General features: G+C 35.9%; 1 protein-coding gene across 1 annotated transcript; it reads left to right on the top strand.

The window, feature by feature from the left end:
• Positions 1–174: 174 nt before the first annotated feature.
• On the top strand, positions 175–22,445 carry LOC306886728 (spermatogenesis-associated protein 17-like; the record flags this gene model as incomplete). Its single annotated transcript, XM_079444052.1, has 6 exons — positions 175–233; positions 870–993; positions 3,388–3,573; positions 6,977–7,125; positions 11,167–11,281; positions 22,365–22,445. 6 exons carry the CDS (start codon positions 175–177, stop codon positions 22,443–22,445), a joined length of 714 nt encoding a protein of 237 aa, XP_079300178.1.
• Positions 22,446–27,423: the final 4,978 nt, after the last annotated feature.

Here is a 27,423-nt window from a genome sequence, read left to right as displayed (position 1 = left end):
AAAACCACATGCCTTGCTATTGATAGGTAAAGGTGATTAGCACCTGGTGGATTCCACAGTAAGTGGATGCAATTCAGTGGGTGCAGGGTGCTTATAGCTGTGTGTTGTTTAAGGACACACAAAGGTCATCTGTGTTAGCTGCTCCCATGTCTCCCTACTGGCCCATCAACACTAATGAGGTTTATGTGTTACCCCAGCCTTCTCTTAGACACAGATCGAGATCCCCTTCCACGGTTACAAATCTATTTGGCTTTTGTCCACTACAGTGCAATTAATAATAAGCGGGGGATATAGGTTAGCAAAGGTCACACAGACAGCGTGATGCCACATTAAAGAAGCCGAGGCTGGTCAGACAGCGTTGCATACATTGCAACCTCAGACCACAACAGAAAGCACTCTCACAGCCCAGACTACTCTGCATACTTGATTTATTTTGGGATTTACTTTTACAGAGAGAGAAAAATGCATTATAGGAAAAGTGAGGTGATTTTTAAAGGTCAGTGTACAGAGCAAAATAACTATGTAACAGAAAGTATTTTGTGCATTTTATGTTCATTATTATTTTCTTTTCTTTTATGCTTACTCTAGCACAGGCATAAATGTAGTGGTAGAAAATATAAATTGATGTTCAATTATGTTTATATGTATTATCATATAAATAACAAAAAAAAACATTTTTGCAAACGTCTGTCCTGTATTAGTATGAAATATTCAGATTGTCGTAATATTATTATGTCAGCCATGCTGTTTTCTTGAACAGCCCACAAGAGTATTGAACATCGTCTGATGTATTGGGACTGAGACAAGATTTTACAGAAGAGTAATTTGGAAAAACTGTAGGTTTATGTGTACTGTTCTCTGCTTCCCAGGAGAGACCTGGAGGAATTTGCAGAGCTTCAGAGGAGAGAGAGAGAACGGATCACTCTAGAAAAAGAGGAAAAAGAGAAAAACATCCAAGCTCAGAGACTCCACTTCCTCCTGAGTACTAAACAGGTCAGAGGCGAATCAATAGACGCACATGATGTACGTACATCTGGCACACATATATGTGCATTTATTTGAGGTCACCAATTGAAAAGAAACTGTGTCGGTATGGAGTATGAAGACCTGCGTTTATTCTTACAGCAGGGCTCCTAACTGCTGCAATCATCTGCTGATATATATATTCTTTTCAGAAATCCCTCTGGCTATAATGTGCCTTGATAATTATGATGAAGTGCTCTGACCGTTGTTGATTCAGCAGCAGTGTGGGGTGAGCAGATATTTCATTTTGTGGCCTCTCCTTCATGCTTTTATGGTCATCACAGCCTCCTGTGGCCACACTGCCCATGCCCATGTTCCTGCTCTGGTCACTGGACGCTTAGTGCCAGCCACACCACGAACAGGGCAAGAGGACATTACTGCCAGCTGCCTGCAGTCTGATGAAGGAAACCAAGAAATAATACACATCAGCTAATGGCTAATGGACAACAGATGCGAGGGACCACATGCTAGTTAAAAGATGCTTTAGAGGGAGATAAGGAGAAAAAGAGGGGTGTGTTGTATGGGGATGCTGGGATTGACTAGTTTACTAGTCACCAGATTTTTTCTTATTCTTATTCTTTTTTAGGTTACCTTACATTTTGTTTTTTTTCCCTTTTTGTCCCATTGAAATTATTGAGAAAAAAATATTTGATAAAATTAAATTTATTATTTTTATATAAAATAAAATTATTATAAAGATATTTAGAAAAATCTGATTACTGGAAGTATTTCTATGCTGACAAAAGTATTTTGTAAATATAATTCATATAACACCAGGGTATTCAACAAGGGAAAAGGGCCGTGGACCACAAAAAAAAAAAATTAATGGAAAAAATAAAATTCTATGTACTTGAAATAAGATAATGATCAGATAAATATTTTATAATTGAATATGTGTTAAAACAATGCTTTAAATGATTATGATTAGTAAGAAATGGTTACTGAGATAATATTTAAATTTCAGGGTTGGTAACATTGAATAAAAAGTCTCTTATTCTCACCAAGGCTGCCTTTAATTTAAACAAAACAGTGATATTGTGAACTAACTGTTTTCTGTTTTACATATATTTTATTTATATAAAATTACATTTTAAAATGTAATTTATTCCTGTCATAGCAAAGCTGAATTTTCAGTGTTCACTGTCACATGATCCTTAAAACATCGTTTTAATATGCTGGTGCTTGGTGCTTTTTGAAATGCAATTGAAATGCAATTCAATTTTGAATGCAATTGTTCTGCTTAATATATTTGTGGAAACCGTGATAATTTTTTTCAGGGTTCTTTAATAAATAGAAAGTTCAAAGGAACATAATTAATTTTTTTACAATTTTTAAAAGTCTTAAATGTCACTTTTGATCAATTAAAAAATATTACTGACCCCAAACTTGCACATTATTCATGACTGATAATACATCCAAAGGAGGACAATCATTTAAACCACAAAACTCAAACTCCGACTTAAGTGCTTGTCAGTGCAAGAAAGGTTTAACTCTCTTCCAAGTTTTCTCACTCTCTCTCTCTCTTTCCCCCTCCCTGCTTTTCTCATTCTCACTCTCTCTGTCTCTACGCTGGGCAACTTATGTTCCCACAGTCTGACCTTGTCTCTGTGAAATGGATGGGTCTCCCATGGTTCATCGTTAACCAGAGAAAATTCCGCTGGACAAAAGTGGCTGCACTGACATAGATGTAGTTCCTCGGTACGAGGGTCAACATCATTGCTCTTTTCCTGTAAGTCCGAGGCAAGTTGGGAGTTTGTGGTGTACCCCCCACCATGTGACACCCAAAGCTACACTATCCAAACGGGTGCAGGAGCATATTACCTGTAAAAGTTATTAGCATAGATAGCAATAAAGCTTAAAAAGCTCCCGCTGCTAATTAAGCACATATGAGGAATCGTCTGATTAGAGACTAATTATTCTAGCTGTTATTTCTCAAGAACCACCGAAGTGCTACGGTAAGACCAGACAGCTCATAGTTAGCTAGCAGACATTTACGCCAGCAGACATGACACATGCCAGAGTGATGGATGTGTGTCCATTCAGGGGAGGTGACAAGTATAATTGTTTTGCTGTGGTCGACCGAATAAAGTGGGTTCCTTTTCCTGAAAGCTAAATGTGTTTTGCTGTAGGCTTTGCATGGATACCTATGATGAGAGGTACAATGGAAGCTGTTACCAGTCCATTGCTAGCAAATGAGTTATTAAAGAGGGCATGAGGATGTGTTTGGAGGTTTGCTCTGCAAGGTTTAAGGGCAGTCATTTAGAGAAACAGACTCTCTTCATTATGCCAACAGAAGCATAACATTGTTTTGTTCATCTTGCTTATCCAAACTGGTGGATTGTTGTGTTTGTGTGCTTATCTTAGTGTCCAGGTGTTTTCAGTTCACCGTTCAGAGCAGAACCTGATGAGATGGAGCAGAGACTGAGAAAAGTGAAGCCGCTTCTAGTACGATCGGCTCCTAAAGAGAGGAAGACCCCTAATATAACCCCTAATCTCTTTAACCTGATGCCAAACCGGGAGCGTATACCACCCATTCACAAAAAGCCACAGGTGAGACATTGCCCTTAAAGGAATAGTTAATGCAAAAAAAAAAAATAATAATTGTCTTCATTTACGGATCCTGATCTTGTTTCAAAAATGTATAACGCTCTTTCTTTAGTGGAACACAAGAGTACTTTCAAGCTTCAAAAGAGATGAAAAATAATCAAAAAACCAATCAATATGGCTTGTGTGTTTTATTTTAAGACTTCTAAAGTCATACAATAAAAATTGTTATTCGCTGAAAATCTTGACTTCTGTACTAGCTGTCCTTGTTGTTTTAATGAGTCGCGATGTCTTATTCATGAACAAATGGTTTTCATGAGTCAGATCTCTTCAATGTATTAGTTCAGGGGTCACCACACTCGGTCCTGGAGGGCCGGTGTCCTGCAGAGTTTAGCTCCAACTTGCCTCAGCACACCTGCCTTGAAGTTTCAAGTATACCAAGCAAGACCTTGATTAGCTGCCTCAGGTGTGTTTGATTAGGGTTGGAGCTAAACTCTGCAGGACACTGGCCCTCCAGGAACAAGTTTGGTGACCCCTGTATTAGTTGATCCAGTTGATACAAAACTGTTCTGAATGATTTGTTCATGAATCAGACTTAAAGTGCCCCTATTATGGGTAATGAAAGGTTCATATTTTGGTTTTGGGAGTCCTCAACAACAGGTTGACATGCATGCAAGGTCAAAAAACACTTTCTTTGTCCTATAATTGACCATGCATTTTATTTTTAACTTGCTTGCTCAACGACTCCCAAACGATTCGCTCAACGATTCATTTTTCCAAACCCCTCCTTTGCGTGACGCTAATCTGCAGTGATTGGTCCGATTTGTCTCATTTTAATTTCATCATGCCTGTAATGCCTGATAAAGCAGCGTTTGTGAGTGCAGTGCTGCTTTGTGTACAACCTCTATTTTTACCGCTCTAAAAGCGGCAGCTAGTGGCAAAGAATAAATTTGCATTTTCCTTCAGACCAAAGGGAAAAGGCCAACAAGTGGGCGGGCAATATGCTAATGTTTCATGTTGACGTCAACAGGAAATGGCTTGGGATTCGTTTTAAAAACGACTTGTTTCAATTATTCAGCTTCGACTCTTTGTTTTGAGAGACAATAACTTTATACATGGTGCACTTTCAGATGTAAAACTTTGCAGGATGAAATGGATCAAAAAATTCATAATAGGGGCACTTTAACTGATTCTCAAGCTCAATTCTCATGACTTCATAAGATACTTTTATGATACTTTTTTGTCTTGTTTGAAGCTTGATAGCTCCAGTGCCTTATTATCGTAAGGACATTCTACAAAAACATTCTTAGTCATATAGATTTAGATCAACATGGGTCAGTAAATAATGACATAATTTTTTATTTTGGGTGAAGAATTATGAAATTCAGGCAAAAAGCTGACATTGAAGTTGTTATAGGAAAATGTATTTGTCTTTTAGCTAACTCGCACTAAAATCTTCATTTATATTCATAACAAATGTCTCACACCCCTTGCTGGGATATTTTATCAACAGCATTTGTTGACGTCCCTCTCTAGACTCTACCAATGAAATGGCTCAAAAAGATGACAAGAGTGTGGTGACAATTAACAAAAGAGATCTTGAGATAACTATGATTAAAGCCAGGATTTATTGCCACTGTGAGATCATTTTGAAAAACTTGCCATAAAAATGGAATAATATCATTAAACGGGCCTCCCTTCTCGCCTGGATACCACCAAAGCATTTGGACAGCCAGATAACTGGTGATAAGCACGCCTGTCAACCCAAGCCCCTTTTATTCCATGGATCCCATTAAGGGACTCTCAGCAAGGGAATACCTTGTACATGTAAAGGTGCCCCGATAAAGAATATCTTTAAGTACTTCCAAATCTAGCATGTCATCTTGTCCAGCTGTGAGGGAGATTTGATGATACGTATTTGCCATTTGTGTTATTTACGGTCCGTGACTTTTATGGTAACTGGTTCTTATTATTGGTTTCTATTAATGTAAAACATAAGTGAGCAGAAATGAAGCGTAAGTCATTTCTTTTTATTAGAGTCCGAGCTCTTCTCCCTGGGCTGGCTTTTCACTCCAGCTGGGCCCAGTTAGTGGGAATTCATTAAAAAAAAAACTGCCACATCTTTCACACAATGTGCAATAGATGAAGATGCATTATTTATCTACAAAGACCCCAGAATAAGCACCCACCCTCTTTCTCTCTCCTCCCCTTCCCTCATGCCATCTCTCTCTCTCTCTCTCTCTCCCAATTATTTGTGGTCTGAGGTGGAGCATCTCTCCCTGTGTGATAAGCATCTGCGAGTGATAGATTGATTATGTGTATTGTTAGGGGAAGTAAGGGGATTGGTCAGTGCCAGGTGCTGATCTGGTCTTGATAGTATCAAGGGCAGAGAATGTTGCGCCAGCATGAATTAAAAGCAGCCATGTTTGAAGGTCACATTTAAACTAAGAGTAACCAAAACAATAAGTTATGCATGTAGAGCCGTGCCGCAAGTGTGTTTGTGCCAGTTCAAAAGGAAAACTTTCTATTTGGGCAACTAAACACATCTGAAAGCTTGTGTGTCAACATGTTGGGTATTTATGTTCAAAATAACTTAGGTTTGTGGTACAGTACCATGGTATCTGTCTAAAAGTAATGGTATAACATGGTAATGCCATTCATTTTGAATGGCATTACCATGATATTGTTTGATTACCACATTCATATATCGAGGTATTTCCATTTAAATCCAAGGTATAATGTAAAGGAGGTACTTTAGTGGTTTGGTGATGTGGATAAGAAGTCAAGTCAGACTTTATTTATAGAGCATGTGCAAGCCTAAACTTCAGAAATGTAATGTGATGTTAAGCGATTGAGAACATAAAGATCAATCAGTTATTAAAAATCTGTTGTTATTATTGTGGAATAATATGCATTATGTACACCGATTTTTGTATTTGATGTTAATTTAATTTGACAAATAACAGCCATAATTGTCCAGACTGAGATTTATTTTTTTTGCAAATCAGTTTAATGATTAATTTGAATTAAGTGTTTGACATTAATAAACAGCACACAGAAATGCCCTCATAAGAGTAAAAATGTCCCTGAAAATAAATTACAGAGAGGAAATTTAAAATATTGCCTCAAATTAAAAAAGACATTTGTTTACACGGCTATTCTATATTGGCATGTAGATTTGATAGTGAATTCTAGTGCATTCACTTGAAGTCTCTACCGCCTCTGCCTCTACAGGGCCTTCACTATATGGTCAAGGTATCATTATCAGCACTGGTCAGGTGTGTTAATGTCTTAGATGAAAAGACTGGGGCTTTCGAGGGTCCAGCTGGCCGTCCACAGGGGCCTCATCAATAACGAGGCGGGCGGGTCTGGGCAATAAAACATTTACCTTATCCCCCGTACCTGTCAGGGGCCCTTTCGCCCAGCTCTGGAGGTGCAGCAGCAGCGGCAGCGGCCCCTGGAGCCAAGCCTGCGCGTAGCCACATCCATCACTGCCCTGGAGGAGGCCAGAGAGGAGCTCAAACGGCAGGAGTGGAGGACTCACGTCATCGACCAGACGTAAGTTACACACACACAAGTGCTTGCATCTACACATCCCTGCACTAGAGATTGTGTGAAATGCATGTATGTATTGATTTAGAGCTGAATATAATCAATGGAACATATTCTGTAGCAGTACTTAATAATGAAGTGTAAATTCACTGTACAAGATCTCAATATGATCCAAAAAGGATTTGGACACGTATGTTATGGCATTCATACAATTTTAAGTGGGACTTCAAGGGAAAAATTAAAATTCAGTCATCATTTACTCACCCTCATGTCATTTCAATTCTGGATGCCTTTATTTTTTCTTCTGCAGAACACAAAAGATTATTATGATTTTTTTACAATGAAAGTCAGTGGTGTCCTAAACATCACCGACTTTCATTATATGAATAAAAACTGTTGAAACATTCTTCAAAATATCATGTTTTGTGTTCCGCAGAAAAAAGAAAGTCATACAGGTTTGGAACAACATGAAGGTGAGTAAATTATAACAGAATTTTCATTGTTTCATTAACTATGCCTTTAAGGCAAATTTAAAAATGTACGAATGGCACTGGATAAGTGTCCAAATACTTTCTGGAGCCACTGTACATCTTATTTTATCTGTACAGTACTTTTACAATGCATTATCAAGAAGGCTTAGTGTTCATTTAAATTTTGGGGTGAAAGTTAACTGTCCCAATACATTTTGATGCCACTATAGATGAATGTAGAATTATGTTTCGAAACATAATAGTGTAAATTGTTGAGTGCTTGGTCTCTATATATATAACATTATCTAGATGCACATTAATCACACATCAAGAGAAGCCCCACACTTTATTTTCTCAAAGTTCGGAGCAGATGGTAAAATCTCAAGTGGGGTTAGTTGCTAAATAAGTTAACAAACAACAGCAACTCTGGCCAAAAATTCAGCTTTTATGCCTATACTGTGTTTCAATTCATCATTGCAGAGACATTATTAGCTGTCTTCTCTGCTATATAATTATTGCAGTGGATTATCATAATAGCATTTTTCACAACGTTACTTGAACAGTGGTATCTCTGTTTTAAAACCCTTTCATTTTATTTTAATTACAAGCTCAATGTGCAGTGTTTTTTGAACACATCATGTTTATTATTTTTTTCTTCTTGCTTCAACTTTAAACAGTAAATTAGCTAACCCCATTAACACAGAATACCCCAAACAGGCTGTAATAGGAGAGGTGGTTACTGTGTAAATCGTATTATACATGTGGTGTCTGCAGGGCATGGTGAAGCATGATTAGAGTCTTTTTGATCCAGGATCCCACTATCGTTTCCTGCTAATTTCCTCCCGAATGTTTCAAAGAGTTACCGAAATGTTGCTACTCTCTTTTTTTTTTTCCACCACCAGCTTAATTTCAGTCCTAGTGATGTCTCCTCAGCATACTATGCAGATAATGCTGGATGGATTACCATTATTTAGAAAAACAAACAGCTCCATAATGAACTAAACTAGTTGGCTTTTAGTTTGACAAGGAATAAGTACTTGGACTGTGAAGTGCTTATTGATATAAAAAAAAATATATATATATATATATATATATATATATATATATATATATATATTTATATATATATTAACATTGAGAACTACATTATAATATATTTTGTCAAGTACACTAGTAGTATGTTTCATATAATAAATACACTAAATAAACTTGTTTTATTAAAGTCAGAAATATTAGTTAATATTAGTGAATCAACCAGACTAAATTAGGTTGCACAAACAATTAAAATGAATTATATATTTAAAATAAATTAGTAAATAGAATAACAGTTTTATAATATCTAAGGAATGATTTATATAAGCATATAAGCTTTTCTTTTATTTATTATTATTATTATTATTATTAATTAGTCTTTAATTCTGTTCTATTTAAAACCAATGTTACCCAGCAGGTTGGCTTACAAATGTGCAAGGGGAAAACTGAATACTTGCATCTCTACAAATTTCTCTTTTTTCTCTCCCTCTGCCTCTTCTCTGTTCTTTCTCTCTACTTCCTCAAACACTCCCCCTTTTTGCTGTTTTGGTGGCCTCCTAGGGTGTTGTCACTGGGCATTGGTCTGCACTGCCAAAAGATCCCCTGCGAGAAGTCAAACTTTCCTTAATGGCTTTCAATGAATAAAAACTACCCTATTAAAATGCAATTCAGTGGCAATGAAAGCAGTAAGTGAAACAGCCGGCAAGCAGCAGAAGCGTTGTGTATTCTGGGACATTGGGGCCACATTAATTTTTGCTCTGTGATGTCCGTCCCATGTGCACATTAGCATGGGTTGCACTGTAATCTGTCTTGTAGGGAGGCTGGTGTCTCTAGTGGATAAGGATGTCTGTGGGAGATTGGGCCATTATTTAAAGGGCCAGCATGGTGTTTGATGTCACCCCCTTTTTTGCCTTGCGCCATCAAAGCTTTACCAAGCATTATTGCTTATGTGGTACTTATGTGACAGGAGAGGCCCTCTAATAAATAATGATCTTGTTCAGGATGGTTCTTTAAGGAAATGACTAAAGAGAGTGTCAAACAAACTCCAGTTCTGCCAGAAAGTTTCACTTCAGTTGGCCCAGCCTTCTTTTCCTAAACAGATGTTTCAGAAAGTATCAATGCAGAAATATGAGACAAAGACTTTGATCTAATGATCCCATCTGTTTTTTGTTTTATTTACTCTGAATATGTGCCAGTTTTGCACCGTATTTGTGCAACTTTTGCTTTTCCAGGCGGAGCGATTAATGTTAAATTTTCCATATTTGTCTATTTTGATTTCATTAAAGATGACAGGGCTTCACTTCTGGTTTCATCATCAAAAAAGGGAACGGACACAACAAGCATTGGGAATATTTTTTTTTTTTTTGCAGATTGTGTTCACAGAAAGTGCCAAGGTTGTTGGTTGTTTGTTTGTTTTGTGACAAGCCAAACCAATGCCCAGTGGACGTTTACCCAGCCTCGCGCAGACACCTCTTGTACCGCACTGGATAAATCTTCCTCCAGGCAAAGTGTCTTGGGTACAATTTACAAAATCAACCTCGCTGTAATTAACATCTGGCATTTTTCCTAAGTAACCGCTATTTGCACTGAACGTGTGCCCAGCAAACACGCAGCATGTGCAAAAACCACCACAAGACATCACAACGATTAAGAAGCGATTTGGGTTTGGAAATGATCTGGACTAGAATGAAAAGTGCCTGTGAGGGAGGGATGAGGCGACGTGGTGATGTATAAGTAACATGTGCTGTGTTGTGAAAATAGCAGAGCGTTAGCTCTTAGCAGGCGCGTTAGCCAAGACCAGAGGCCAGTAATTGGGCCGACACTGAGATTATGCTCTACTTTTTTATGCATTAAGGCTAATAGAACTAATGTTGGAAATGTCAATTTTGCTATTTATATATCTTACCATTCAAAAGTTTGGGGTCAGTAAAGGTTTTTTTTTTTTTTTCTTTTTTTTTTTATTAATACTTTTATCCAGCATAGTCGCATTATATTTATCAAAACATAACTAATAAGCAGAAAATTAGAAGTTTATTGAGGCAAAAGTCATAGTTAATGATTTGTTAATAGCGAGAATCGGACCTTAAAATAAAGTGTAACCCAAAAGATTTCTCATTTTAAATAAATGCTGTTCTTTTGAACATTTTATTCATCAAAAAATCCTATATAATATTAAACATCACAACCATTTTCAACTGTGATGATAAAAAGAAATGTTTCAAATCAGCAGCAAATCAGCATACTAGAATGATTTCTGAAAGATCGTGTGACACTGAAGACTGATATTAATTCATCTTTTCCATCACAGGAATAAATTACATTTTAAAACCGTTATTTGAAATTGCAATAATATTTCACAATATTACTGATTTTACTGTATTTTTGTTCAAATAAATGCAGCCTTTATGAGAATAAGACACTTCTACAAAAATCTTGCTGACCCACACTTCTGAACAGTAGTGTTTTCATTGAATATTAGCTTATGAAGTATATCTTAATTCCTATTTCTGTTTTCTTTTCACTTTTTTCTTTCTTTTCTTTTCAGAAGCCGAAATAAGCAGTACGAGGCCATGATGCACACCTCAACCACCTTTGAGCAGGTGGCATATGGGACCAAGCACTTCCGAGAGGAGCACAAGGAGTACCTCAAGGGGAAAGAGGTACACGTTTCGCTAGCATGCACATGTAGAACTGCCAAAACGCATTCTGTGTGCTGGCATGATTCGGGAAGCGGGATATGGGATCTGTGATGGTGGTGGGAGGGGGACCGGTGTTCATTCTAAACCCACGCACCCCCACCAAAACAACCTCCATGTTGAGCGTCGCAAATTTGTCAAATTTGACAGGAATTTAATAAATACCCACAAGTAAATGAGGAGAAAAGGCTTTCTCCCCCCTCAAAGTCCTCACATTAGGTAATTGACTGTGTCTCTGCTGAAGGCCGTTCATGGATGAGAGTTCTTTATTGGCTCTTACCAGCAGGCACTACCCTCTGCATCCAGCGCAATTGCCCGGAAATACCTCCTCCGGAATGGAATAAATAAGAGAGCCCCTACTGCTGACACCGCTCATGTATGCTTGGTTGATACTAGATGTAGCAGCTCGGTTCCGCTCTGTGTTTTAATTGTTATCTGTATAGCATACAATTTTGGACTTTTTTTTTTTGAGAGGGAACAGAATTCATCAGGTCATTCCCTGAATATATCAGACACACAAAGTTCTTAGTCTAGCTTCACCATATCTATGCCATTCCGTAATACGTCACAAGTTAAAAGACGTGGTGCGTGATTCTCTCTGATTCTTTTGGAAAGTAGCCCAGTGTGTCTTGATTTATACTGTGAAGGTCTGAGGCTTGTGCTCACACCGTCTGACAGTAATGAAGACTCAGCATAACGAGCGTGCCTATGATCAACATAATTGATGTGGCAGAGGACACCATATTAAGGATTATCACTGATCCATAGCTAAACAGGAGGCAAACCCTCAACCCCAGGGGTGATTCCCTACCCAGAAGAGCTTTACCACAGTATTACATACACTACTGTTCAAACTGTTCAAAAAATGTTGTGGTCAATACGATTTTTTTATATATATTAATGATGCAAGGGTGCATTAAATAGATCAAAAGCGAAAGGAAAGACATTTATAATGTTACAAAAGACTTCTATTCCATATTAATGCTGTACTATTGACGTTGTTATTTCTATTCATCAAAGAATCTTGGTAAGAAAAAAAAAGTATCATGGTTTCCAGAAAATTATTAAACAGCAGAACCCTATTCAACACTGATAATAATAATAAATGTTTTTTTTAACACCAAATCAGCATTTTAGAATGATTTATTTGCATATTAAAAGGATTTCTTGTGACACTGAATACTGGAGTAATTACTATAATATAATATAAAATATATTAAAATAGAACACACATATATATATATATATATATATATTATATGCCACAATATTCAAATAATCAAATAAATGCACCTTAATAATACAAGACTTTAAATGCAAATAAATAAATAAAATCTCACAGACGCCAAACTTTTGCATGGTAAATGCATAATAAATATACATTCCTATTGTGAAATATAAAATCATATTGTGAAAGATTACATCAGTTCATATTTTGATACATATATTTACTGTGATTTTTTTTATATATATTTTTTAAGATATAAACTCACATTTCATGAAATAAAGTCCCCATTGCTTTTTTACACTTGAGGTTTCGTATGAACAGGCATGGAGCAGTAACCAACTACAGTATTGTTCATGGCATTCTTGCATTTGATCTGTTAGCACATGCCAGGCTCATTAACCCTTAGCAAAGCTGCCTCAGTGTCTGTAATTAATGCAGCAAGCTCATGCAACGTACGCACAGCATTTCTGCTTTGAATGGATTATTCTTATATATAACACTATTTGGATGAGTTATCTGGAAGAACTCGCTCATTCTCTCCCACCTCCTCATCAAGGAGCCCATCCATTCCTCTATCACCGTGGGGTGCATGGTACGTTTTGCTTGTCTAATTATTTAGTTTGCTTATATATTTATTTACATCTTTCTCTGAAGAGTGCGACTGCAGAGCTGTTTTTGATTAATCAAAATGCATTAGACTTCTAAGAGAGTAATGTACTCCAAAAGATGCCCTCCATTTAACCCGGGTCACACAGAGACCCAGGCGCCAGAGGCACTGATGTTCCCGTGAGAATTACACACGTTAAGATGACGGCACTCTCGATGGGTTTGATTCAGATATTAGATTTATGCAAACTGCAGTTAGAATATGTATCTCTGTCTTATAAAACAAAATACTGCCTGCCGTTGTGTACCTTATATATTTTCATTTTGAAGCTTTTTTATGTTATGTATATAACATTTATTAACATTTTATTATAGATCTAGCTGAGGTAAATAGATCCGTAAAAAATTATAAAAATAATAATAATAGATATGTAAAAAATAAGTAAAACATTTCTTATTTTCATATATTTTTCTATATGAAAATGTACTATGGAAAATGCCTTAAAAAGGTATTTTGTGCTAGGTATGTTAGATACGTTATGTGAAAAAGAACATTTTTCACATTTCTAATTTCTCACAGGAAAAGCTTTGTCCCTTGATGACGATCCCGAGCTTTGAAATATAAATTGATTCTAAAGAGGAAATTAGATGGCACTTATTACACTGTCTAACTAGTAACCCAGTGTCATTTGTCTGTGGCTTGATAAATGTTCCACGTTTGCCTACCTCGGTTACGTTGCACGCAATCTTTTTTTTTAATAAATCTCCTAAGCCCCTCACTTTTTTTCTTTGCATTGACTCACATGAAGATAATGATGGATATGGTAATTTCCAAGTGCATCTCTGATTTAATTATAGCCATTTTCTTTTTCCTTTCTTCTCCGTTCATTTGTTCATCCCACCCCTCATAGGACCCACACCTTGAGATGTGTTATTTCCCAGATTAACATGTCTTAACCTGAAAGCAGTGCTTGGTGATTTATCTCAATTGTGGAGATAAAAGGAAGTGATGCAGGAAGGATTACAGAGGCTTCAGACATGCTCAGATACATAACTAATGAACTTTGCCTCTGATATTTGAATCTAGGTCCTTTTTATAGAGCTCTTTTGAGGTCCTATTTTTATTTATTTTTTTGAAGATTGAAGTCCATTAGAAACAAAAGCTTTCTTGAACAAAGTGAACATAACTGCTATGGATATAAACGTTAAATGTAAACATTAAATCTACATTGTCTGTCCTTTTGTCGTTTTTCCTCTTCCGTTTCTTTAGGCTAACTGCTATTTATATGTATTTAATCTTAAAATACAAACATATATCCAAAATATTATATACAATTTTTAGATAATCTAAAAAGTGTGAAATAAACTTAATATTTACATTTTTATTATGTGAAGCCACATTTTCCCTTGAATTGATCAGTTAAAAAAATGACTGTCCCTTAGTTCTCATTTCCAACAAGTTTGTTATAGTTTTAAAATAATAGTTTTTATCAAAAGTTAAGCACATTTTACAATGGTGTTCGTAAAGAGAATGCTTTCGATTAAATATAAGACAAAGAAAATCTGTTAATATCACTTGTGAGCACATTATTTTTATTTTGCGTCATTTCCAAGTTATACAAAAAATATTAAATACTATTTAATTGTACTTTATTCCAAAAATGCGTAAAAATGTCATTTCCACCTCAAAATTGAATAGCGATTTGAGATGGAAATTACATTTATTTAAGATGGTTCAGGGAAAAAAAATGACAGTTATTTTCTGTGGTGCATGTACAATATACACACTGTTGGAAATTGGTAGTAAACCAATTAAATACACCGGTCAGTATCAAAAGTGTGTTTTAAGAGAGATTAATTTCTATATGTCCACAAGTTCTCGTAGCTGAAGAAACACCCTTAAATGGAATCAGTGGAAGGTGGCATTACAGTGATTTGAGCTCTTTCAGATATGAAGTGACGGTCCACAGCGGTGTGTAGTCAGCCCAGTTGCGGATCAGAAGTGATGCAGACAGACAGAGAGGCACGGGGTCCGCGCTTTTCCCTCTCCTCTGTAATTAGTGCATAAGTTAATAGTCCCTTGACAAGAATGACCCTTCATCAGGCTGTACGCCGGCCGCTGACTAGCCAGCCCTGCGATCTGATTTTTGCATCATCACCACCGATTCTAACAAATTGAACCACAAGGGCTAATTATGGTGGCTAATAAAGTGTATTGCCTCAGTGCAAAAGCCTCTCCATCGTCTTGCATTAGACTTTCATCAATCATGTTTTCAAACTGATATATCTTAGCGCCAGAATACCAGCACACAGCCTGGGCCTACATTTATTTTCTCTCTCTTCTATTTTAGTGTTGCTTCAGTAATTGCTTTTCCAAACACCCTCTGCTAGACCACCATCTCCATTGTCCCCCTACCAAATATTGCCTCTAAGCACAACCGGAGCAGAATTCTTTTTTTTTTTTTTATTGTTGTAGGCAACTGGAATATTTAGCCTAAAATGATGCTTTGTTAGTTGCTGCTCTTGTTAATCACTGGCGGAATAATGCATCACCATGATATGTGTGATATATGAGGTGTGTTTAAATGCGAATGATATTCATAATGAGCAATAAATAAGTGATATAAAAGTAGGACAACCTGCTTTGACTCCAGGATAGGAAATGGCATGTGAGTGTTTCTATTACGCACACACACACATATGCTCATATTCCAGACCGGACTACATTAGTGACCAAGAGCCTCTGGGTGATTCACTATATCCTTTTTATAGGGATATAAAATCCCTCGGCCCCTTCATTTGCCACGTAATAAACAATTCGCCTGACATGTCTCTCACATTTTTCTTACATATGTATCAATTAACTTTACACCTTCTTCTATTATGTCAGCGTTTCCTTTTTTATAGTCATTCATATAAATAGTAAATAAATATGTTGCACTGCGATTGATTTGAAATGGCCTTTGCCTTAAACATTAAGAAAATTAATATCATCCTTCAGCAGCAAAGATAATTTAACAAAGTCAATCACGGGTGACTTAAGTTACCAACATGAAACTTTTAAACGGCAAACATATAATATATAATATGACTTAATTTGTGAAAATTGTGAAATATAAAGACACATTACGAGATATAAAATTATACATGCATTTAGTTTTAGAAAAAACACAATGCAAATAAACATTGTATTGTAGGGCGGAGTGAGAAAAGCTCAAATAAAATGACTCCACAGTACCATGTACGGTACTTTTCTGACCCCAGCTCTTTTACACCGTTTCCTCCATCTGTGCTTTCTTCTATGCGTGTTACACAAATATGAACTGGTACCTCATTTTTACAATGAAAACAGACCCTTCTGAATTTCATCTGTGCTGTGGCTCATGCAGCTATTGAAGTTTTTGCATAGCATGAATTTAAATAATTTTTCTCTTCACAGTGTGAATGAATGAATGAAATCACAGTTACTGTACGTTAGCATCCAAGGACAGGGATTTGTGTTACATGAGACTTGTTGCAGTTCAACAGAAATCTCATTTAGATGCCATGCACTAGGTCTCTTCAATTGAGACAGAAGGATTACTTTAGCCGCACAACATTACGTAATTGTGTGAAAACTGCATCATTCTGGTATTGCCAGTTAATCTAACTGAAATTGCCTGTGTGTGTTAGTGTGTGTTGTCTGATTGAGAGCCATATTAGGGTCGTGTCACCTGAAATAAATTGATTATATCAAGTTTATGATTTTCAGTGACTTAATTGTCAAATCTACAGCATTCTGAATAGTGCAATAAAGTAAATTAAGGATTTAGATAAGAGTGATTATCCACAAAATAAAATGTTTGTTTAGTGAAAAACCTTAATTTAGGGTTACTGCCTAAAACCATATCCAGCTATCAGTCATAAATCTATTTTTAATGTTTGTTTTTTTCATCCCACCACCATCTTTAAAACGTATTGCAACATTTTTAGTGCATGTAGCTTCTTGTTTTTCAAAAGGAAGTATTTTTTTAATTAAGCATTTTTGAAAGCTAAAAAGACTTTTTCAGCGTAAAAAAAAGAACTATGTTAAGCCCGGCTCACACTGTGCGATTTTGGCCACGATTTGGTCGTCTGAGACAAATTTTGAAAATCCTAAAATCCTAAAAGATTCCTATAATCCTAGGCTAAAATCGGTTGTCTAGATCGCTGGTTTGACATGTTCACCGACAGCCCATTAATGGCCGTTGCGATAAATTTTTTCCTCCGATTAAATTCTGGCAGTGTCAGAAGATTTCAGACACTTTCCTGCAGTGTGACATCTCCTACGACGACCGTCAAACCAAGAACCAGTAGGAGCACTGAACTTGATGACGCAATTAGCGCGACAACTTCAAACTTCAACTTCGTTATTTGTAAAAACAATATATGTACAAAGTAAAGTTTACTTAAAGTTTATTTATTAAGGGGCAGGATGTTTAAACTCGAATAACAAAATTACCTCAAGTTCGCTCTGTAGAACTGGAAGTCCATAAAGTCCTCTTTTGCACAGCCATGACTTGCTCCACACACGTCGTCTTTTTCGTTTTTTTTTTTTAACATCAAGGCATGTAATTAATAAAACTAACGCTACACGTTGCTGTTGTTTGCTAGCTATCATTATAGCGAGAGAACGCGGGTCACGTATTGATGACGTAAAACTCCGGACAAGTCTTCTTGAGTACGTCCGTTTTTGTCGCGTCTTGACTGTCGTACAGTCTGACATTAAGACAACTGAGATCCTACAGTCTGACATGGGGATCATATTCGTACAGTGTGACAAGCAACAATCGCAAAAGACGATTAAAAATCACACAGTGTGAGCCCGGCTTTAGGTTTAATCAAGCATTTGATTAAGGTGATATAATTATGCACTGCCATGTCAAATTGGTCTGATTACAATATAGCATAAATAGCTTCTGTTTTACCTTAGACTGATTAAGTTTTTGATTGATGTTTTTGGAGACCATTTTTAGTGTATGTGCATATCAAATGTGCTTTTGGGAACATAAGCTCTTTAAAATATAAAATCTTAGTGCAACATTTTTTTTATTTTGTGCAAAATCTAACATTAAAATAAAATAGCATTTCACATGTTACCAAAAATGTTTTCAGTCCACAAACAACAACAAATACTTTAATGTGCATTTGAGCAGTCAAAAGCACAAAGGCTACGTTCAGTTCCCTTTAGACTGGGCCAGGAGTAGCCACGTATGAAAGAGACCTCTGCCATTTCCCTACCGGCCTGTATAGAGCTGTGCAGTGGGAATTATGCCGTCAACTTCTCACTAGCTAAAATAATGTAAACTCATTTCGGCTGAGGCCCAGCTAAGATGTCAACGTGTATGAATGCGAAAAGTGCATTGGACGCATTAGGACTTGACAGGGGCCCTTCTTGAAATAAGTGAAATTAATGGAGCTCTTTTCATGTACGACAAGGCCGCGGCACCCCTTTCAGCCTGCTTACAGTCAGAGAAAAGTCAATACTTTTTTATTACTCTGGGCTGACCTACCTTCTGCACTACAAGTGCTAGCTGTGCTAATTGGTTTCAGTTGTGAGGGGAAAAAAATAGAAAAGCTTCATTCTGAAGAACATTGGAGCAAATAAATCAATCTCATATTTTTTTATCCCTTGTCTGTTTTTATTGGGTAATGTTGAAGGGAGAGGCAACAAATGTTTGGTTAAAATATGGGTTCGATGGGCTAAAAAGTGTCTAAGTGCCCTGAGTGCTTATCTGAAGTCTTCTGTTGTTCCACTGCTGTTAAATGAAACACACTCTGAGGTGAAAGATAACAAAGAACATGGGCTACGGCTATTTTAAGAGAACAGGTTGACGTGACAAATAAGAACATCAGCTAGCGGAGAGATTCATTTTATACATTCAAAAGGATTGAGGGCACTTTAGAAATGTGTCTGGCTGACTCTAATTAAGGGCATTTGTTATAGTCGGTTATGAACACATGCTAGAATTCTGAAACATTCAATATTTGATTGTAGACAGAATAAATATTTGATATATATAACAACATTAACATTTTTATTGTTGTTGTTAATTCATTGATTCATTTATCATTTCATTCATTATGATTAATTCATTATTATTAATTTATACATAAAATGTATATAAAATGGTAAAAAATAATATATGTATTAATAAAATAATTTGAATTAAAAGAACACACACACATATCCTTTATAAAAAAACACACACAAATAATGAATAATAATAAAATAAATTAATAAATAATAAACTGTTATAGCTTAAATATAAGTAAATATAAAATATTTTAGATATTTGTAATTTTGCAGCATTAATTAATCAATTCATTTATTATTATTCAATCATTAATTCATTTATAAATAAAATTCATATAAAATTGTAGAATTCATATATGTATTAATAAAATAATTTGACAAAAGAACATACATACATACATATTCTGGAATAAAAAAATCACAAATAAAATAAATTAATAAATAATAAATTGTTATAGCTTAAATAAGTCAATATATAATATATGATTTTTATTTAATTTTGCATCATTCAATCATTATTATTCATTTATTCATTCATTTATAAATAAAATTGTAGAATATAACATGTATCAATAAAATCATTAGGCGTAAAAGAAGACACAAAAAGCACAAATAATAATAAAAAAATTCATAAATAAACTGTTGTAGCTTAAATATAATTCAATATATATAATATATTTAATATATTTATAATTTTGCAGCATATAACAGTACACAAGACAATCGAACAATCAAAACATTTGACAGTCTTAATTAGAATATGATCTGTTTTATGTAATTAGCTTATTTGTCAGTGTTTGTCAGTACAAATGAGTGTTTCTGGAATGTTTCTGCTGCCCCAATTTCACCTCTGTCCACGAGAATGAGTTCTGTCATTCACAGTCATTCATCTCTGAATACCTCCTCTTCTTCATTTTTATGTATTTGCTCCTTCCTCCGGCCTTTGCCACTGTAAGATTGCGAACTCAACTAATCTCTCATCCCCCTGTATTAACCTTAAACCAGTCATAGTTCAACTCAGACATACTGTAGCAATCTACACCGACTGGCATCAGTCATTAGTCATCTAATTATGCGTCTCCAACTAAGCCTCGTTATGAAAACAACAATCAAAGTATTTGCAATAATATTTTTTTTTTTTAAATGTGATTTTTTTTTTCATATAGCGAACATTGTGAATGAATCTATTTTCCACTTTGGAGACAGTGTCCTTTTGCGTTTCTTGTGCAGTTGTTAAGAGTGCGGGTGCTGTTTACAAGGACAGCTAGCTGCAGCGTTTCCCGAGGCCAAGACACACAGATGATTGTCATGGTAGCGTACGCTGACTGACAGAGGGATCACATGCATGCCTGCCAGAGGGAAACAGTCAGCACCCCAGTCTATGACATTAGTTTGTCCTTACTCAACTTCGGCTTTTTTTGAAATATATAATTAAATCGCCTTTCTCCCAACCCCTCTTTCCTCTTCCCATTCTTACTCCAGCCCGTTATTTCCATTTCAACGCAGCAACGCTCCTCACAGGCTCTTGTATTAAGCAGTTGTGGAGATGAAGGTGGCGTGTTTTAGACCAGGTCAGCCTCTAGGGGGGGTCACTGAGAGCCAGCGTGCTTGGAGAGACGCTTTAAGACAGCCTGTGTAGCTGCTGCAGCAACTAGGCCACTAGCAAAAGCTGAATCCAGTCCAACTAAAAATATCTGACGCGGATATTTTGTGCAGTGCTGCAAAAATAGAGGGCAGGATTTGTTGTGGCTCATGTATTCATCATTAACTGGCTGACTGGGAGAATGTATTATAGCAGTGATGAAGAGCCAATGCTAGTCACAGCAGCTAGTATGAGGTTAGCGTGGTCATCCAGGGATCGAGGGAAGAGAGCAGAGAGAGAACGATAGTCTTTCTTTCTGCGTGTAGTAATTTTAAACACCTTTTAACTACTAATTTTAGATCTAAGTGGAAATAGACTGTAAAACTTTATAATAGACACACTAATTTTTAATAAATGTTAAGCGTGTTTGGAAATGAAATGATTAGCATGGCTGTGATGTACTGGCCATCTGTCCAGACCCTACATTGGACAAGTAGTTTGGAAAATGGATGGATGGATTATTTGCATGCAATTTACTGGCATATTTGCATCATTAGAGCATGAGTGCTACTCGCCACTCACTTTTGCAAAAAGCTCAAATTTAAAATCTTATCTAGAAGAAGGACACATTTAAATCACATATGGGATCTTTTTAATATCTCACTTTTTTTCTTAGACAGCAAGATGATTAAATTGAGAACAAATGGAGACTTAAACATTTTTCTCATGCAGAGTGAAAAAACCATAGTGATCTGACATCTCTGCTCTAGAATTTCAGAATTGATCTCAATTATCTCTCAAATTGTGCTCAGATTTGAAAAAATAATCTGTCATCAAAATTAAGATTTCAATATGAACTCAAATCATTCCCATCAAATTGTCCTATTTTTTCTAAGAAACCCGATTTTCTCATCTATTCTATTCTTATGCATTTTATTTGCTTTATTTGCAGTTTTGGGGTCAGTGAGATTTTTTGAAAGGTTTTGAAAGAAGTCTGCATAAAAACAGTTAAAAATAATAATATATAATATAAATAAAAATAATAATATTATTGAATATTATTGCTATGTAAAATATCATTTTCTATTTTTTTATGTTTTCTATTTTAATATATTTAAAAAGAACACTTAAAAGAGTAGCATTTATTTAAAATATAAATATTCTGTAACATTTGTCTTTCTGTCACTTTTGAACAATTTAATGCATCCTTACTGAATAAAATGATACATTTCTTTAAATAAATAAATATCTTTTTTATTTAATATATTTTATTTAATATATATTTTTATAAATATCTTACTGACCCAAAAAGTTATTCTTAAAGGTTTTAAAGAGACATATTTGTTGATATTTTGACATAACTGAGAACTCTGAGCAATAACATTTTCCTTTGGTGGAAGCATGTGCACTTTTGTTTGTTTTTGTTTTGTGTGTGTGTGTGTGTGTGTGTGTGTGTGTGTGTGTGTGTGTGTGTGTGTTAAATGGAAAAACTATTAATAATTGCACCATCTCTTCTGAGTGTAAAACAGTTTTTCTGCTGACTGCTGACATCCAATCAATGTGCTTATCATTTCAGCCCTTCAAGACCGTCTTCACTACCTGCCATGTCTTTGACAAGTTTGGACGACTGTACTCCAACTCTGGTAATATTGTATGAGATAGCCGAATGGAAAACTGACAGAATCAATAAATAAATGAAATTAAATATCTAATCATGCATCATTTGTTTGTCTGGTTCAGAAGGTAAGATGAGGTGAAGAAATCATTCAGTACCACATTCAGAGTAAAAGCATCTCATCCTCTTAGCATAATTACATGCTATTTGTATTACGCACAATTGCTTTTTGCACTCAATATCAGCACCGTTGATGAAAGAATTCTTTAACAGCAATGATTTTGATCCTGGAAAAGAGACTAATGAAATCCCCCCCATTTGTTTACGCACTTAAAGATGTCACACGCAGATTCTTACATCACTTCCATCAATCACCTCATTGCATCGCTCCCGGAATCAGTCGTTTTGAAACATTTCCCATGCATTGTTGCCATAGAAAATAAATATCATTTAATTTCAGTGAGTGGGAAAAGGTGAAAGCACTGATCCAGTCTTCTGCTACAGAGGTTTCATTTCCACAAATAATTCTGAGTGCTTTGTTCTATAGTGTGTGTGTGTGCGTGTTTGTGTGCGTGTGTGTGTGTGAGGGCCTACAACTGTACAAAGCCTCCTGGCCGGCATCGCCACCAGCACCCTGTTGATGAATCTGAGGCACAGGCAGCAATGATTTGGAGATGCAAGGGCTATCTCTTTGATTGCTCCTGGTCTGAGGTAGTCCATCACTTCACAATAACTCACCCTGCTGCTGACTCCTGCCTCTGAAAAAAAACACGCTTTTCCATCAGGGCGATTAGAAAAAGCCCTAGTTGGCTGATCTGATTACTCCCTGTTTTAACGCTAAGTTTGACCCCATGTTGGGAAAGCAGCACACTGCTTATAGCTACTGGACATGTGGGCGTTAGACAACATCCCAGAGCTGATGCACTCAAGAGATGGCCTTTGTGATGGTTCATGGAAAAACTTTCATTCAGATTATCAGCTGATGATGTAGCACCTGGCTAAAAACGACATACTAGATGTGCAATTTTTGAAAGCATTTCAAAGACATTATTCTCCCTTTTCACAATACTATCATAGCATGTAGTTTGCCATTCATTTATTAGATAATGAAATAAAGAGAGTTACAGTAATGAAGAACTTCACAGAAGAACCAGATCTCATAGTGTGGGCTCACATAGAGTGCTTTTTGATGGGCTATCTAGACAGGTCTTGGCTTCAACTCTGCCGTGGAGCCCAGCCAACATGCATCGAAGAGAATGAGGCACGCTGACGGCGGGACGTCCTCTTCACAGAGTGAAGCCATATGCAAGAGAGAGGATACGCCACTGAGAAGGGAAAGAATGAAGAAGAGCGGTAAAGCTTGCTAATGAGTAGAGACAGGGAAAATATGAAAAAGTCTCGTCTTCATATTCCTGTCTCTGGGAAAACTTTTTCCCTGGCCAGAAGGGTGTAATAGATTTGAAATGTGATTTTTTTTATGTGATACATTAGATTCTTAGTTTTATTACTTCAGCAACATGTATAGATTTCCTTTTTTTTTTTTTTACAGAAGATATAAAAAAATGCAATTGATGCATTTACAATATGCCTCTTTTATAATTAGAATTTTTTAAGTACTGAATTAAGATTAGATGTCAAACTGGGTCAGTTTTAAAACACTATAAATTGTGCCTTACATAATTTGTTAGCTTCAGAAGACTCAAAAGGAAGAAAAAAAACTAAGTTTGCAGCTTCTTTAACCAAAAAAAAGTCTTGTTTGCGAATTAATTGTGATATTAATCATGAATGTATGCTGTAAAACTGGCTGAAGTTTTTTCTAAAGAACCCGAGCTATCATTCATTCTTTCTGGCTTTGAGAGAATTACTGTGTGAGGCTAGTGGTGAGACTCTGGGTCGGTCCGGGGTTTGGGGTCAGAGTCATCATTCAGGCTATCACTCACATAGAAGAGAGGGGTCCAGGCATGGAGGGTGGGGGGTCCTTCTACTTGGAATCAAAGCCAATGGCTTGTGTGTGGGGGAGAGAGAGGGGGTCAGAGTGCTGACAGTGAAGTGATGGGCTGTCTTAGTTCACCGCTGAGCCACAGCAGGATGTGTCAGAGTTGCAGGCTCGCTCCCTGCACTGGCTCGCCTCCTACCTGTCTGTCTACCCCAACCAGCTTCTCAACTCACTTCAAAATCCAGCAGACCTCTCTCTCTCTGCCTCTCTCCTACTTTTTCTTTGTAATTAGCCTGGAGAATGTGGAGATGACACCACATGCAAATGGGATACAATTTTAAAGGGGTAATAAAATTTTTTATTCATTTACCAAACAGTTTCAGTTCACATTGACTTCTAATATTTGGCTACCAACATTCTTCAAAAAGTCATACAGGATTTGAACAACATAAGGATCAGTAAATGATGACAGAATTTTCCTTTTTGGGTGAACTGCCCCTTTAAGATAGGGGCAGTCAAGCATAAAATTCAAGTGTCGGTATTAAAAGTTGAGAAGATTGTATGAGATGGAAGTGTATGATTTAGGGGCGAATCTCTGTCTGCATCATATGTTATCATATTTGTGTCCCAAAATCAAAGGAAACAAGCCAATTTTAGGATGATTGAGATTTTCTACATTATTTTTCCAACAAAAAGCCAAATGTCCCATTAATTCTCATTAATTTAATGCAAAAATAAATAAATAGATAAATCTAATTTTGTTACCTTGTACAATAATTATGTTACCATGTATAAATAATGTTTTTTTTTCTTAAAATAATTATTTATTTGTTATAATTATTATCATAAATATTGTTTAAATTGAAAAGTATTTATACATCATGGTTATATTTGTTTGTATATTAATTTATGCTGATTAAAATGAAATATATATTTTTAATTGTATATAAAGTTTAACTTTTTATATTGTTTTTTTTTTGTGTACATTTTAGCATTATAATTTTAGAAATTTAAAAATAAAGAAATCCTGCTTAGCATAATGAGAGCGGAAAATGTTTAAAGTTTTTCTCTTCTGTAAAGGTGGTGATCTTATTACCCTGAAGTTGAAGCTAATGTTAAAGACAATTAACATTTAAATCATCCTTTCATGCATTTGTGATTCTGAAGGAATTTTGTCTGCTTCAGTTCATGATTAAATGCCAAATCTGTGTTGCCGCCTACAGTAACACATCGGCTTTCATCCATCTTTCCGAAACCTGGAAACCGTTTGCAGTCTTTTATTCAAATGCATCTCATTTGAGACTAACACACGGCAATCTGCAAAATTAAAAGACAAAAATCTCCTCTATCGTCCCCTGAGCGGAGAATGAACCTTAAGTAGAGACTGAGCGCTTTGTAATCTGCGTTAATGTGCTTGTAGGCATGGAATTTGAATTGTACAGAACGGAGCGGGCGAGTCGAGATGAGAGGCTGCCAGATGCTGTGGCAGATGTGTGGCCCATTCTCACTTGGGTGATTCCATAATTACATTTCGCATGCAGATACGAGCAGGCATTTCATGCTGCTTCACGAAAGCCTCAGCCTTTCTGACTTCCTTCAGACTAATGCATAATATTGTGACAGTAGCGAGTGTGATTTACTGATCATCCTATTGATTTATGTGTTTCAAAACATCCGCTGCAAGCAGCAACAGATGTTTGTGGTCTGCTATCAATCCATGTTTTCATTGTGTGCTGTTTTAACTTAGATAAGATGGGTCAATTGGAGCTCGAGAGTGTGGTTAAGCTTGATTTGTGTTATGGAAATGTTGAATCTTTGGGTTAATGATGATTAGAAGTCAGAGCTGTGGCTTAGCGTTAAGAAATACTTTGAGCTGGGGAGGTAATATGAGTTTGAATCTGACACTATTTTCTGATACCTCTTCATCCACAATTCCCAAATATCTGACCATTTCTCTCTTAATAAAAGTGATTATAGAATTTTTAGGAAAACAATGCTAGGAACTCCCATGACTTTTTAATACTGAACAGAAAATGGTCAATTTCCTTACAATTAAAGGCATGATGTTAAACGCTGGAAAACATGACTGTCATTTTACACTGCCAGTTTTGTGTGTGTGTGTGTGTGTGTGTGTGTGTGTGTGTGTGTGTGTGTGTGTGTGTGTGTGTGTGTGTGTTCATTCCAATTACTGTAATGCAAAAAGTCTCATTCTTATTTCCTAAAAAAAAATTTATTTTTAGTATTATTTAATTATATATATTAAATATTTACTATTATTGTTATTATTAATACTAATGAACGAATTTTATTTAAATTGTAAATACTAGTATATGTTCTACTGTTTTTATTTTATGCTGATTTAAAAAAAAACACTTGATTATGGGGTTATAACTGAAAAAGTTGGCCTTTGTTATTGAAAAGTAGATTTTTTTCCTTTATTTTATTACATTAAAAAATATTATTATTATTATTATATTAAATCTGTTCTGCTACTTTTATTTTATGCTGATTTAATAAAAGATTTATTGATATTATTATTATTATTATTATTAAAAATGAAATTAAAAAATCTCTTGATTTGAGGTTGAACTATGACAACCGAAGCTTTGTAGCTGTATTTTGAACTAGCATTTACTAGTAAATGAACTTCTAAAATTAAAAGGTGTTTTAATGCCACTGGTGCCCTTTCAAATAAAACCGATCCATGACACTCTTGGGCCAAGCGGTGTGAAAATGATGCTTTCACAGATGGCATGTGCTTGCACACCATAGCCCTGAGCTGAATATCATGGTTCTCCACAATGCAGAGACTAAGATTAACTACATAATGTTGTTATCAGTGCTGTTATCATGCATGGATTAGCTGGTACATTCCTGACACTGTAGGACACTAACAAAAAGCCCTTGTGTTTTAAGTCCAAACACACAGGAATCTCCACACACCAAATCGGGATCCAAATGTAATCCAACAGCCGAGGCGATGATGAATACTGATCAGAAGAGGTATTGACAAGCATTTGTTCTGCCCGCTGCATCACAAAGAGACAGGTGTCTGTCTTAAACAGGTATATTGACAGGTTTGTA

Source organism: Barbus barbus (genome assembly GCF_936440315.1).
Source record: "Barbus barbus genome assembly, chromosome: 20".
In the NCBI taxonomy this organism is placed as follows: Eukaryota; Metazoa; Chordata; class Actinopteri; order Cypriniformes; family Cyprinidae; genus Barbus; species Barbus barbus.
This window is presented reverse-complemented; position numbering and strand designations above follow the sequence as displayed.